Source organism: Mandrillus leucophaeus, unplaced genomic scaffold (genome assembly GCF_000951045.1).
Source record: "Mandrillus leucophaeus isolate KB7577 unplaced genomic scaffold, Mleu.le_1.0 Scaffold310, whole genome shotgun sequence".
Taxonomy (NCBI): domain Eukaryota; kingdom Metazoa; phylum Chordata; class Mammalia; order Primates; family Cercopithecidae; genus Mandrillus; species Mandrillus leucophaeus.
The window spans coordinates 1316455-1331542 of record NW_012103255.1 but is presented as its reverse complement, the minus strand read 5'-3'; the positions used below and the strand labels follow the sequence as shown (position 1 = coordinate 1331542).

At 40.8% G+C, this 15088-nt stretch overlaps 1 protein-coding gene across 2 annotated transcripts in view; it reads left to right on the top strand.

Annotated features, from left to right (window-relative positions):
- Positions 1 to 15088, top strand: part of ASH1L (ash1 (absent, small, or homeotic)-like (Drosophila)) — a 245447-nt gene that overhangs the window by 163772 nt on the left and 66587 nt on the right. For both annotated transcript variants that reach the window (XM_011987546.1, XM_011987545.1), the window contains exon 6: positions 1258 to 1352. In XM_011987546.1, the coding sequence (XP_011842936.1) occupies positions 1258 to 1352 (95 nt within the window). The remainder of the gene's footprint in view (positions 1 to 1257; positions 1353 to 15088) is intronic.

Sequence of the window (15088 nt, the reverse complement as noted above, 5' to 3'; positions counted from 1 at the left end):
CCAAGCGTGGCTAATTTTTGTATTTTTAGTAGAGACGGGGTTTTACTGTGTTGGCCAGGCCGGTCTCAAACTCCTGACTTCATAATCCACCCGCCTCGGCCTCCCATAGTGCTGGGATTACAAGCGTGAGCCACCACGCCCGGCAAAAGTCAGTGTGTTATAATTTTATTAGAGGAAAGAAATATATCAGCTTTGCCTTATTCACTGGAACTTCAGGCTGGGCACAGTGGCTCACGCCTGTAATCCTAGCACTTTGGGAGGCCGAGGCGGATGGATCACCTGAGGTCAGGAGTTCAAGACCAGCCTGACCAACAGGGTGAAACCGCATCTCTACTAAAAATACAAAAATTAGCCAGGCGTGGTGACACATGCCTGTAATCCCTGCTACTTGGGAAGCTAAGGCAGGAGAACTGCTTAAACCTGGGAGACGGAGGTTGCAGTGAGCTGAGATCATGTCATTGTACTCCAGCCTGGGTGACAAGAGTGAAACTCCATCTGGGAAAAAAAAAAAAGAATTAAGTGGAGCTTTAAGCTAAAATATAGTCATGATTAAATGAGGCTCTTCTAAGGCCCTTTTTTCTCATTTTTGTTTTTTGTTTTCCTTCTTTTTTTCCCCTTTATATATTTATGAAATCTCTTGAGATCTCATTTTAAACTTTAGGAAACAAACCAATAATGTGAGTAGAAGACACAAGCCTAGAGAGACATGGTGGAATAAAAGCAAGAGAATAATATAGTGAGTAGATGTTGAGCAAGAAACTGAGGTTTTGAAGCTTAAATCTCCTTCCCAACTACTAAAATCAAGGCAAGTCACTCAGTCTTATACAGCATCTTTCCGCTTACCTACTTCACAGTATTGATATAAAGTAACCAAATATAAGGCAGTCATTGTAATCAGATCTAAAATTTGTGTTCCTTCTCCAAAACTGTTGGAGAAAATAAAAGAGCCTCTTTCTTTTCTTTCTTTTTTTAAAAAATAGAGATAGAGTCTCACTTGTTACCCAGGCCAGTCTCAAATTCCTGGGCTCAGGCAGTCCTCCCACCTCAGCTTCCCAAAGTGTTAGGATTGCAGACGTGAACCCCCATGCCCAGCCAAGAGCCTCTTTCTTAAAGACAATTTCAGAAGTAAAGATTTTTTTTTTTAATTTTTCAATGTACTTGGTACCCTCTCCTCGTAGAATGATCTGTTATCTGTATTTGACTACAGGAAGAAATTTTTTTGCCTCTTAACTGTTTCCCATTATTTTTTTATCACAGCCCAAAGAGTCGATTGATCCAATTAAAGAAAGAGAAGCTGGAGTATACTCCAGGAGAGCATGAATATGGATTATTCCCAGCGCCCATTCATGTTGGTAAGTACTAAGTCCACACAATATATTGCTGAGAAGAAACAGTATTTCCTGGGTTTGAGGGAAATGTCTTTTTAATCTTGTTATTATTTCTGTTTCTCCAGTGGGATCAAGCTCTTCTTTACCATTTTACTTAAACTTACTCTGAAGAATTTTTTTTTTTTTTTTTTTTGAGACAGAGTCTCGCTCTGTCGCCCAGGCTGGAGTGCAATGGCCGGATCTCAGCTCGCTGCAAGCTCCGCCTCCTGGGTTTATGCCATTTTCCTGCCTCAGCCTCCCGAATAGCTGGGACTACAGGCGCCCACCACCTTGCCCGGCTAGTTTTTTGTATTTTTTAGTAGAGACGAGGTTTCACCGGGTTAATCAGGATGGTCTCGATCTCCTGACCTCGTGATCCGCCCGTCTTGGCCTCCCAAAGTGCTGGGATTACAGGCTTGAGCCACCACACCCGGCCCTACTCTGAAGAATTTTGTACACTGTTTGATAGTCAGGGGTTCACAGTGGCATAAATCTTGTTCACTGGAGCCTTAATAAATAACACTGGGCCGGGCATGGTGGCTCATGTCTATAATCCTAGCACTTTGGGAAGCCAAGGCAGGTGGATTGCTTGAGCCCAGGAGTTGATGGCCTGGGCAACTTGGTGACACTCTGTCTCTACAAAAAATAAGAAAGTTAGCTGGGTGTGGTGGCACAGGTCTGTAGTCCCAGCCACTCTGGAGGCTGAGGTGAGAGGATCACCCAAGCCTAGGAGGTTAAGGCTATGGTTAGTCGTGATCCTGCCACTGCACTCTAGCCTGAGTTGACGGAGAGAAATCCTATCTCTAAAAAAAATTAAATAAATAACACTATGTCTGTACCTTTTGTTTCCCTAGGTATGTCATCTAGGAAAAACCAAGTAGTTAGCCGTTCAGTGTCAAATACTTTCCACGTTCAAAAACAGATGATTTATACACACATATGATCAGAGAAAGAGGCCCCACTGTTTTTACTCTTTATCTGCTTGAAAATGGAGTGATATTTATTCTACTGTTCATTCTTGGCAAAAATGTCAAGGCTTTGTTTAGCATTTGGATTGTAGTACCTTCTAGGACCCTATTATTGAGCTTATCAGATAAGTAAAAGGTACCAAGAAGTCATTCTAAGTTCCTCCCATTTTTTTTCTGTCCCTTATCCAGTTCATCTCCAAGTTCTGTTGTGTTTCTATCCCTGAAATATATCCGACTTCTCTCCAAATTCCATTGCTCTCTCTCAAGTCTGTGACAGTAGTATCTCTTCTTCAGGCTGCTGCAATGGCCATCTAACAGATCTATTTCCAGTCATGTTTCCATGTGGCCCAGCCTCTACTCAGTAAAAACAAATTATTTTTTAAGCTAACCCAGATCATACTTAAAACCTTTGCATGGCTTACCATCAGATTAAAAAGCAAATTTTTTGACTTGAATGATCTGGTTCCTGATTACCCCATCTCTCTCCATTTATTCATTCCCATCTCAATCTTATTCACTATATTGTATCATACTGGCCTTCTTTCAGTTTCTAGAACATAGCAAGCTTTTTCCCACTGGAGGGTCATTATGCTTGTTATTCCCATTGCCTGAGAAGCTCTTTTTCAGAGTCTTCCCATGGTTGGTTTCTGATACTCTTTTAAGGATGATCTTAATGTCAGTATCAGCTTCAATACCATTTTCTTTAAAATAATTTTCCTGATTGTCTCACCAAAAGAGGCTTCACCTCTCTTTGTTGTAGGTAACATCACTCTCTATATCTGTAATTACAATATTTATTTATTTATCTGTCTCCTCCATTAGATTATAATCTCCAGTAGTACAGGATCATTGTCCTTCTTACTCTCCCTGGATTTCCCAGTACCTGGTACATAATAGAAATTTATCAAATATTTGCCATACAAATGAAAGAAAAGGAGAAGGCTGGACGTGGTGGCTCACGCCTGTAATCCCAACACTTTGGGAGGCCTAGGCAGGCAGATCACAAGGTCAGAGATCGAGACCATCCTGGTTAACACAGTGAAACCCCGTCTCTACTAAAAAGTACAAAAAATTAGCTGGCCATGGTGGCGGGTGCCTGTAGTCCCAGCTACTTGGGAGACTGAGGCAGGAGGATGGCGTGAACCCGGGAGGCGGAGCTTGCAGTGAGCGGAGATCGCGCCACTGCACTCCAGCCCCGACAACAGAGTGAGACTCTGTCTCAAAAAAAAAAAAGAAACGAAGAAATTAGGATAAAATATTGAATGTAGGTGACAGGTTTTCTTCACATATTCGGTTTGTTTAAACAAAATTGCTTTAAAGGGGTTCATTAAACACATAGTATGAAACCAGGAGCACCTTAATTGTATACTTGATGTTGATTCTATGTCTTGTAGTGTTTTTTTCAACTATGATTCTCTTGACCCTCTTGACTGTGGAGCTCTTGTTTATATTCTGATTAGCTAATTCCCTTTTCTCCCTGAGAGAGTTCAGTACCAGCAGAGATTTTTAATCAGCAGACATAAACAAGTTCTTCAGTAAAGATTAGTTTGCTTGAATTATTCTGTGTTGGGTGGCTGTAGACAGATTTAACTACAACATGAAGTTACAAGGTTTAATTCTCAGCTACATAAACTTTATGTGTGCTTACTTAATGAAGGTAAGAGTAAGTTCCTTATTCTCTAGAATTAGTGCCAAAGCTCTTTTGAAAGAGTCTTTTGTATTTACTAATGAGATCATAGCAGTGGAAGCAGGCTCTCAGCAAATTTAAAATCTGCTTATGATAAATAGGCTTTGAAAATAAGAACTAGGCTGGGCGCAGTGGCTCACACTTGTAATCCCAGCACTTTGGGAGGCTAGGTGAGTGGATCACTTGAATGCAAGAGTTCAAGATCACACCATTGCACTCCAGCATGGGTGACAAGAGTGAGACTCCATCTCAAAAAAAAAAAAAAAAAAAAAAAGAAAAGAAAAGAAAAAAAAAAAAAGACTAGGAATTCTACTTTTGTTATTGAAAGAGTAGATTATATCAGGCTCACCGTCCCGGGAATAACAATTATCCACCTATAATCCCAGCACTTTGGGAGGCCGAGGCTGGTGGATCACCTGAGGTCAGGAATTCAAGACCAACCTGGCCAACATGGTAAAACCCCATCTTCACTAAAAATACAAAAATTAGCTGGACGTAATGGTGCGTGCCTGTAGTACTGGCTCCTCAAGAGGCTGAGGCACGAGAATCACTTGAACCTGGGAGGCAGAGGTTGCAGAGAGCCGAGATCATGCCACTCCACTCCAGCCTGGGCAACAGAGCAAGACTCTCAAAAAAATAAATAAATAAGAAAAAAAATTCATCAACTGGACAAATTTAAAACATAGTAATCCTAAGTCACTGGAGAGCAATCAAAAGCAGGCACAAACTGAAGAAAAATCAATAATTAGAAGAGGAGAAGCACACTGGTTGCATTTCCCACTTGTATAGCTCTTTGTCTGTGGCCAGGTCCCAGTTAGCAGTACAAGTAAGCACTTAGAAACCTTGAATCTTACTGATTATTTAAGGGCCATGTTTCAGGACAGCTATGGCAGCAGGAAAGTGAAGGATAAAATGCTAATAGGGGAAACTGCAAATTTTGCATATAAACTCAAGCCACATATCTAGGTGACTGACCCCTAAACTATGTATATATAGCCAGAATTCAGTAAAGTTGTTAAGACTAAAGATACTAAGTAGGGATTTCAGCTACTGCCTACCCCATGAAAGACAGTGTTACAGATTTTGATTCACCCACAGTAACTGCTTGCTCTAATGCAAAGAAAAACTTCTTTTCTTTTCTTTCTTATTTTTTATTTTTTTTCTATTTTTTTGAGATGGGGGTCTCATTGTGCTGCTGAGGCTCAAGTGCAGTAGTGCAATCTTGGCTCACTGCAGCCTCTGCCTCCTAGGCTCAAGTGATTCTTCCACTTCAGCCTCCCAAATAGCTGGGACCACAGGCATGCACCACCACACCTGGCTAATTTTTTTGTAGTTTTGATAAAGATGGGGTTTCACCATGTTGCTCAGGCTAGTCTCAAACTCCTGAGTTCAAGCAATTTGCCCACCTCAGCCTCCCAAAGTGCTGGAATTACAGGCATGAGCCACTGCACCTGGCCGAAACCAGTTCTTTTCATAGGATAATAACACAATTGAGAATCTCTGTGATGTATTACTTATAATGTCCATAATTCAATCCAAAATTACTGGACGTTAATAAACATGAAAATATAACTCATATTAAGAGAGAAGGCAGTCAACACTGACAATTTCCAAGGTCATCCAGATGCTGAAAATAGCAGACAAGGATTTTAAAGTCATTGTTATAACTGTGTTCAAGGATGTAAAGGAAAATATGCTTATTATGAATAAGCAGATAAATCTTAACTTAAAAATGGAAACATAAAAATTTAAAAATGAACAATAGCCAAATGAAAGTCCCAGAACTAAAACATATATGTCTGAAATTTTAAAACACAAAATGTAGATTTAATAACAGATTGAAGATGGGAAAAGTGTCAGTTGAACTTGAAAGTATATGAATATAAATTGTCAGCCAGGTGTGATGGTTCACACCTGTAATGCCAGCACTTTGGGAAGCAGGTGGATCACCTGAGGTCAGGAGTTCGAGATCAGCCTGGCCAACATGGCAAAACCCCGCCTCTGCCAAAAATACAAAAATTAGCTGGGTGTGGTGGCATGCACTTGTATTCCCAGCTACTCAAGAGGCTGAGGCAGGATAATCGCTTGAGCCCAGGAGGCAGAGGTTACAGTGAGCAGAGATTGTGCCACTGTACTCCAGATGGGGCAACAGAGCAAGACTCCGTCTCAAAAAAAGAAAAAATGTGTCCAGGTGCAGTGGCTCATGCCTATAATCCCAGCACTTTGGGAGGTGGAGGCGGGCGGATCAGCAGGTCAGGAGATTGAGACCATCCTGGCTAACACGGTGAAACCCCGTCTCTGCTAAAAGTACAAAAAAAAAAAATTAGCCGGGTGTGGTGGTGGGCGCCTGTAGTCCCAGCTACTCAAGAGGCTGAGGCAGGAGAATGGTGTGAACCCGGTAGGTGGAGCTTGCAGTGAGCCGAGATCACGCCACTGCACTCCAGCCTGGGTGACAGAGCAAGACTCCATCTCAAAAATAAAAAAGAAAGAAAGAGAAAGAAAAAGGGGGGAAAAATTAACTGCAGATGTCTTTAATAAGATAAGAAAATTCCTTTTTAGTTCTGAGAGCTTTCTGCAGAAGTCTTTAGAATGAATTTTGTTCTATAGTTGTTTTTTTTTTTCTCTTGAAGTCTTTGTCAGGTTTTGTATTAGGCGTAGACTAGTCTCATTAAATTAGTTGGAAAATTAGTTTTCTCCTCTGTTTTCTGGAAGACTGGTATTACTTCTTTCTCAAATATATACCAGGCTTCACTAGGGAAGCCATTTAGAACTGAAATTTTTTATGTGAATAATATGGTAAGGTACTCAATTTATTTAAAAGATATAGACTATTCAGATGTTCATCTTGACTCGGTTTTTATACGTTGTATTTCTAAAGGAACTTGTCCATTTTATCTAAATTATTAAAGATATTGGTATAACATTATTTATAACATCCCCTTATTAGTCTCTTAATGAGTCTAGGACCTATAGTGAGATCAGCTTTTTTTATTTTGGATACTGGTAAGCCACCACACCCGGCCTGATATCATTCTTAATGGTGATGTTGAATGCTTCCTCCTAAGATTGGAAAGAAGAGTTGTCCACTCTTGACTCAGCATTGTATGGATGTTCTAGGCAGTGTATTAAGTCAAGAAGATGAGTAAGAGTCATCATAATGATCAGGAAGCAAGAAATGAAACTGTTTCTGTTTATAGATGACATGATTGTTTATATAAAAAAAATCCAAAGAGATTTTGGAAAAAAAGCTACTGGTAGTAGTAGCAAGATTACTGGAAAATCATCAGTATTAAAATATCAATTGTGTACTCTGCACATTTGATGTGGCAGTCTTGCTCCTTGGTATTTTCTCGAATAATCTGAAAATATGTCTATTGAAAAGAAAAACCTGCACACAGATGTGTGTTTTGTTTTTGTTTTTGTTTTCTTTTGAGATGGAGTCTCGCTCTGTTGCCCAGGCTGGAGTGCAGTAGTGCAATCTTGGCTCTCTGCATTCTCCTCCTCCCGGGTTCAAGCAATTCTTGCACCTCAGCCTCCTGAGTATCTGAGACTGCAGGCATGCACCACCACTCCCAGCTAATTTTTATATTTTTAGTAGAGACAGTGTTTCACCATGTTGGCCAGGCTGGTCTCAGACTCCTAACCTCAAGTGATCTACCCACCTCAGCCTTCCAAAGTGCTGGAATTACAGGCATGAACCACCACGCCTAGCCTCTTTTTTAAAGCCTTAAATAAACATATATTCAGATAATATAAATATATATCTCCAAGTAAAGGGTTTATTTGGGAATAATATACAATAATTAGGCTTGGTGTGGTGGCTCACACCTGTAATCCCAACACTTTGGGAGGCCAAGGCTGGCAGATCACCTGAGGTCAGAAGTTCGAGACCAGCCTGGCCATCATGGTCTCTACTAGAAATAGAAAAAAATTAGCCAGGAGTGATGGTGGATGCCTGTAATCCCAGTTACTCGGGAGACTGAGACAGGAGGATCACTTGAACTCAGGAGGTGGAGGTTGCAGTAAGCCAAGATCACACCATTGCACTCCAGCCTGGGTGACAGAGCAAGACTCTGTCTCAAAAAAAAAAAAAAGGCCAGGCATGGTGGCTCATGCCTGTAATCCCAGCACTTTTGGAAGCTGAGGAGAGAAGATTGCTTGAGGCCAGGAGTTTGAGACCAACTTAGGCAATGTAGTGAGAACCTCTCTCTATAAAACAATAATAACATTTGTCAGGTGTGGTGGTACATGCCTACTCAGGAGGCTGAGGCAGGAGGATCACTTGAGCCCAGGAGATCAAGGCTGCAGTGAGCTATGATTGCACCAGTGCACTCCAGCCTGGGTGACGGATCAAGTCCCTGTTTTCTATGGAAAAAAAAAAAAAGAATTGCAATTCAGCACACATAGACCAGGGTCATCCCTAAGTGTGTCTGAAAAACAAAGAGAAAGGCTGGGGTTGTATTGAGCAAAAGAGGAAGGTTGGAAGAAGGTCAGCCAGGCACAGTGGCTCAAGCCTATAATCCCAGCACTTTGGGAGTTTGAGGCTGAGGCTGAGGCTGTTGGATTGCTTGAACTCAGGAATTTGAGACCAGCCTGGACAACATAATGAAAACCTGTGTATGCAAAAATTTAAAAAAGAAAAAAAAAAATTAGCCAGATATGGTGACATGCACCTGTGATCCAGCTACTTGGGAGCCTGAGGCAGGAGGATCACCTGAGCCTGGGAGGTTGAGGCTGCAGTGAGCTGAGATTGCCCCAGTGCACTCCAGCCTGAACGACAGAGTGAGATCCTGTCTCAAAAACAAAGTAAGAAAAGAAAAAGGTCACTGGTGCAGTCGTCATTGGTGAGTGGCAGCAGTTACTAGGTAAGACATAGTCTTAGTTATAGTTAGATCCTTGTGAATTTTCTGTTGAAGTGCAAAATCAGTTCCTGGATCAGGGACCTTAGTGCCCTCCCCCATGGCCTCCTGACTCCGTTTTAGTTGGATATGGTATGAATGATTCCATTTTGTGTAATCAACTTTCACACCTCATTCAAATTTACACCAGCAAGCACCCACTGAGGAGTGTTTTCTTTTTTTTTTTTTTTTTGAGACAGAGTCTCACTCTGTCACCCAGGCTGGAGTGCAGTGGCGTGATCTCGGCTCACTGCAAGCTCTGCCTTCAGGGTTCACGCCATTCTCCTGCCTCAGCCTCCCGAGTAGCTGGGACTACAGGCGCCCGCCACCTCGCCTGGCTAGTTTTTTGTATTTTTTAGTAGAGACGGGGTTTCACTGTGTTAGCCAGGATGGTCTCGATCTCCTGACCTCGTGATCCGCCCATCTCGGCCTCCCAAAGTGCTGGGATTATAGGCTTGAGCCACCGAGGAGTGTTTTCTTAAGCAAAAGTTCCTTAAGCTGATAAACAACTTTATTTTGCAAAGTCTCAGGCTACAAAATCAGTGTACAAAAATCACTAGCATTCCTATACACCAATAACAGTTAAGCCAAGAGCCAAATCATGAATGAACTCTCATTCACAATTGCCACAAAAAGAATAAAATACCTAGGAATACAGCTAACTAGGGAAGTGAAGGATCTCTATAAGGAGAACTGCAAACCACTGCTCAAAGAAATCAGCGAAGACACAAATGGAAAAACATTCCATGCTTATGGATTGGAAGAATAAATATTGTTAAAATGGCCATACTGCCCAAAGCAATTTATAGATTCAGTACTATTCCCATTAAACTACCATTGAAATTCTTCATAGAGCTAGAAAAAAATGATTTTAACATTCATATGGAACCAAAAAAGAGCCTAAATAGCCAAGGCAGTCCTACACAAAAAAAAGAACAAAGCTGAAGGCATCATGCTACCTTTCTTCTATACTACAGGGCTACAGTAATCAAAACAGCATGGTACTGATACAAGAGCAGACACATAGACCAGTGAAACAGAATAGAGAACTCAGAAATAAGACTGCACACCTACAACTATGTGATCTTTAACAAACCTGACAAAAACAAGCAATGGGGAAAGGATTCCCTATTCAGTAAATGGTGCTGGGATAACTGGTTAGCCATATGCAGAAGACTGGACCCCTTCCTTACAGCATATACAAAAATAAACTCAAGATGGATTAAAAACTTCAATGTAGGCCAGGCAAGGTGGCTCACACCTGTAGTCCCAGCACTTTGGGAGGCTGAGGCATGTGGATCATTGAGGCCAGCAGTTTGAGACCAGCCTGGCCAACATGGCAAAACCCCATCTCTAATAAAAAAGCAAAAATTAGCAGGGTGTGGTGGCACATGCCTATAATCCCAGCTACTCAAGAGGCTGAGGCATGAGACTCACTTGAATGCTGGAAGTGGGTGTTGCATTGAGCTAAGGTCACTGCACTCCAGGCTGGGCAACAAAGCAAGACTCCATCTCACAAAAATATATATATATACACACATATACACTTAAATGTAAAACCCAAAACTATAAAAACCCTGGAAGACAATCTAGGCAGTATCATTCAGTACACAGGCATGGGCAAAGACTTCATGACAATGCCAAAAGCAATTGCAATACAAGCAAAAATGGACATAGAATCAGAGAACTTCTGCACAGCAAAATAAACTATGAACAGAAGAAACAAACAACCTATAGATTGGGAGAAAATTTTTGCAAACTGCATCTGACAAAGATCTAATATCCAGCATCTATAAGGAACTTAAATGTACAAGAAAAAACCCCATTAAGAAGTGGGCAAGGCTGGGCGCGGTGGCTCACGCCTGTAATCCCAGCACTTTGGGAGACCAAGGCAGGCAGATCACTTGAGGTCAAGAGTTTGAGACCAGTTCGGCCAACATGGTGAAACCCCGTCTCTACTAAAAAAAATACAAAAATTAGCTGGGCTTGGTGGTACGTGCCTGCAATCCCAGCTATTTGGGAAGCTGAGACAGGAGAATGCTTGAACTCCGGGCAGCAGAGATTGCAGTGAGCCAAGATAGTGCCACTTCACTCCAGCCTGAGCAACAGAGTGAGTCCGTCTCAATGAAACAATAATAATAATAAAATTTTTTTAAAGACACTTGGCCAGGTGCAGTGGCTCACATCTGTAATCCCAGCACTTTGGGAGGCCAAGGCAGACAGATCACTTGAGGTCAGGAGTTTGAGACCAGCCTAACTAACATGGTGAAACCCCATCTCTACTAAAAAAAAATACAAAAATTAGCTGGGCATGGTGGTGTATGCCTGTAATCCCAGCTATTCAGGAGGCTGAGACAGGAGAATTGCTTGAACTCCAGGTGGCAGAGGCTGCAGTGAGCCGAGATCGTGCCACTCCACTCCAGCCTGGGCAACAGAGTAAGACTCCATCTCAAAAAAACAATAATAATAATAAAAATATTTTAAAGACTCTTGGCCAGGCGTAGTGGCTCACATCTGTAAACCCAGCACTTTGGGAGGCCAAGGCAGGCAGATCACCTGAGGTCAGGAGTTTGAGACCATTGGCCAACACGGTGAAACCCCATCTCTACTTAAAATACAAAAAAATTAGCTGGGCGTGGTTGTGGGCTCCTGTAATCCCAGCTACACGGGAGGCTGAGGCAGGAGAATAACTTGAACTCAGGAGGCAGAGGTTGCAGTGAGCTGAGATTACACCACTGCACTCCAACCTGGGTGACAGAGCGAGACTCCCATCTCCAAAAAAAAAAAAGGTGGGCAAAGGACGTGAACAGACACTTCTCGAAAGACATATACGTGGCCAACAATCATATGTCTCTCCCTCCACTGCCATGGTGTCAGAGGAGGTGTAGCCGAGTCACTTTTACCAACACCTAGCAATAACATAACTACCCCACCACAATGTCAGTGGAGACCCCTTGGGGAATTGGAATTCTAACCATTCCCTAGCAGTAATGGGGAGCTTCCCCATCCCCCAACACTCAGGTTTCAGTGGAGACCTAGTAAGCAACTTGGAATTTACTTACAGCTGGCAGTAATGAGACAGCTTTATCCCTTTTCTGCTGGAGCAGTTTCAGAAAAAGCCAGCTAAAATACAAATTTCATAAAATCTAGAGCCCCTACTGCAAAAGTGTTTAGCTTTGAATTTAAAATCACATGTTATTTGCCAAGCATGGTGGCTCATGCCTGAAATCCCAGCACTTTGGGAAGACAATGTATGTCCACACCAAGACGTTAGAATTATCCGGCAAATTTTTAAAGCAATCTTGATAAAAATGCCTTAGCGGGCAATTGTGAACATACTTGAAACAAATCAAGAAATAGAAGAAGATAATTTTTCATATTTTATTTTATTTTATTTATTTACTTATTTTAATTTTTTGAGACAGGGTCTTGCTCTGTTGCCCAGTCTGGAGTGCAGTGGCTTAATCTCGGCCCACTGTAGCCTCCGCTTCCCAAGTTCGAGTGATTCTCCTGCCTCAGTCTCCTGAGTAGCTGGGGTTACAAGCATGTGCCACCACACCCGGCTAATTTTTGTATTTTTAATAGAGACAGGATTTCACCATGTTGGCCAGACTGGTCTCGAACTCCTGACTTCAAGTGATCCACCTGCCTTGCCTCCCAAAATGATGGGATTACAGGAGTGAGCCACTGCACCTGGCCAATAATTTTTTTAAATTAGAATTTTTATAACTGATTCAGTAATTGAAATAAAAAGTTCAGAGATTTTATGAGAGAAATTGAACCAGAAAAAAAAAAAAAAAAGCATTCAGAGATAGACTTAGCAGAATGAATGGGACAGAGAAAATAATCTATGAACTACAAGATAGAATAATATATATTACTCAGTGTATACAACAACATAGAAAATAGACTTTAAAAAAAAGACTGAGGAGCTTGTGAGAATATGACAAAAAAAGCAAATGTGTGTTATCAGAGTCATGGAGAGAAAAAAAAGGGCAGAGATGAAAAGCACCTTAGTAAATAACGACTGGAAACTTACCAAATTTGGCAAGAGAGAGAAATCTCTGTATTCCAGAAGGTTAGCAGACTCCAAACAGGATAAATTCAAACAAATATATGCCGAGACACATAATCACATTTCAGAACACTAACAAAACAATTTTAGGCTGGGCGAGATAGGTTGCACCTGTAATACCAAATACTTTGGGAGGCTGATTGCCTGAGCTCAGAAGTTTGAGACCACCCTGGGCAACATGGTGAAACCCTGTCTCTACAAAAAATACAAAAAAAATTTGCCATGCATGGTGGCACATGCCTGTCGTCACAACTACTCAGGAGAGCAAGTCTCAGAAAAAATAAAAAACAAAACAAAAAAAAACACCAGTTTTAAAGTAATGACAGAGAAATTACTGTTACCTATAGGGATAAAACAATTCAAATGTAGATTTCTCATCTGAATCTATGGAGGCCAAATGGAAGTGACACAACATTTTTCACATCCTGAAAGCAAAGAATTGTCAGCTCCAAATTTTCTAACCAATGAAAATATCTGTCAGGAATTAAGAAGAAATGAAGGCATTCTTAGATTAAGGAAAATTAAGAGAGTTTGTTGCCAACAGATGTACCCTATGAGTAAAGGAAGTTCTGTGAACAGAACGGAAACAGTTTTTAAAAAAGACACTTTGGAACATTAGGAAGGAAGAATATGGTAAGCAAAAACATGGATATATACAATAGGCTTTCCTTCTCCTCTTGAGTTTTTTCTAAGTTGTGTTTAATCATTGAAGCAAAAAGTTTTAACACTGCTGTATTGTTTTAACTACTTTATTAAGACACAATTCACAGACTATCCAATTTACTCCTTTAAAATAGACTATGGTTTTTTATGTACTACATTTTTTTAACTTCCAGTAAATTAAGTGTCAATTAAGTGACAATTCAGTGTCTTTAAGTACATTCACATTGTTGTATGACCATGACTGCTATCCATCCCCAGAACTTTTTCATCATCCCTTACCATAACTCTGTACCCATTAAACTGTAACTCTCCATTCTCTCTTCCCCTCAGCCTCTGGTAATCACTGTCTATTTCTTTGAAAATGGGATTGTATATAATACCTGTTATTTTGTGTCTGCCTTAATTCACTTGGCATAATGTCTTTAAGTTTCATCCATGTTGTAGTACCAGTATTATCATGTGTTGCTTAACCATAGGAATACATTCTGAGAAATGCATTGTTAGGCAATTTTATAATTATGTAAACATAGAATGTACTTACATAAACTTAAATAGTATAGCCTAACCAGGCTGTATGGTATAGCCTCTTGCTCCTAAGCTACAAACCTGTACATCATGTTACTGTACTGAATACAGTAGTCAGTTGTGTCACAGTGGTATTTACATATCTAAATGTAGAAAAGGTACAGTAAAAATATAATATAAAGGATAAAAATGGCAGCCCACTATGGGGCACTTACCTGAATGGAGCTTACAGGACTGTGATTGAATGGAGGGTCAGTGATTGAGTGGAGAGTGAATGTGAAGACCTAGGACATCACTGTATACTGTAGATTTTATAAACACTGCACACTTAGGCTACATTAATTTTTTTTTTCCTCAATAGTAAATTAATCTTAGCTTTCTGTAGCTTTTTTACTTTATAAACTTTTTATTTTTTTAACATTTTGCTTCATAATAAGTTAGCTTTAAACATGAACACATTATACAGCTGTATAAAAAAAATTTATGTCCTTATTTTATAAGCTTTATTTTTAACATTTTTTCTTCTTTTTAAACTTTTTTTGGTAAAAGGGAAAACAGGGCCGGGCATGGTGGCTCATGCCTGTAATCCTAGCACTTTGGGAGGCCAGAGCGGACAGATCGCTTGAGTCCCGGAGTTTGAGACCAGCCTGGGCAACATGGGAAGACCCTGTCTACAAAAAATAAAAAATTAGCCCGGCATGGTGGCATGTGCCTGTATTGCCAGCAACTTGGCAGGCAGAAGTGAGAGGATCGCTTTAGTCTGGGAGGTCGAGGCAGCAGTGAGCCATGATCCTGCTATTGTAGTCCAGCCTCAGTGACAGAGTGAGACCCTGTCTCAAAATTAAAAAAATAAAAAAAAAAAAAAGAGAGAAATCTAAGACGCAAACCCACATTAGCCTAGGCCT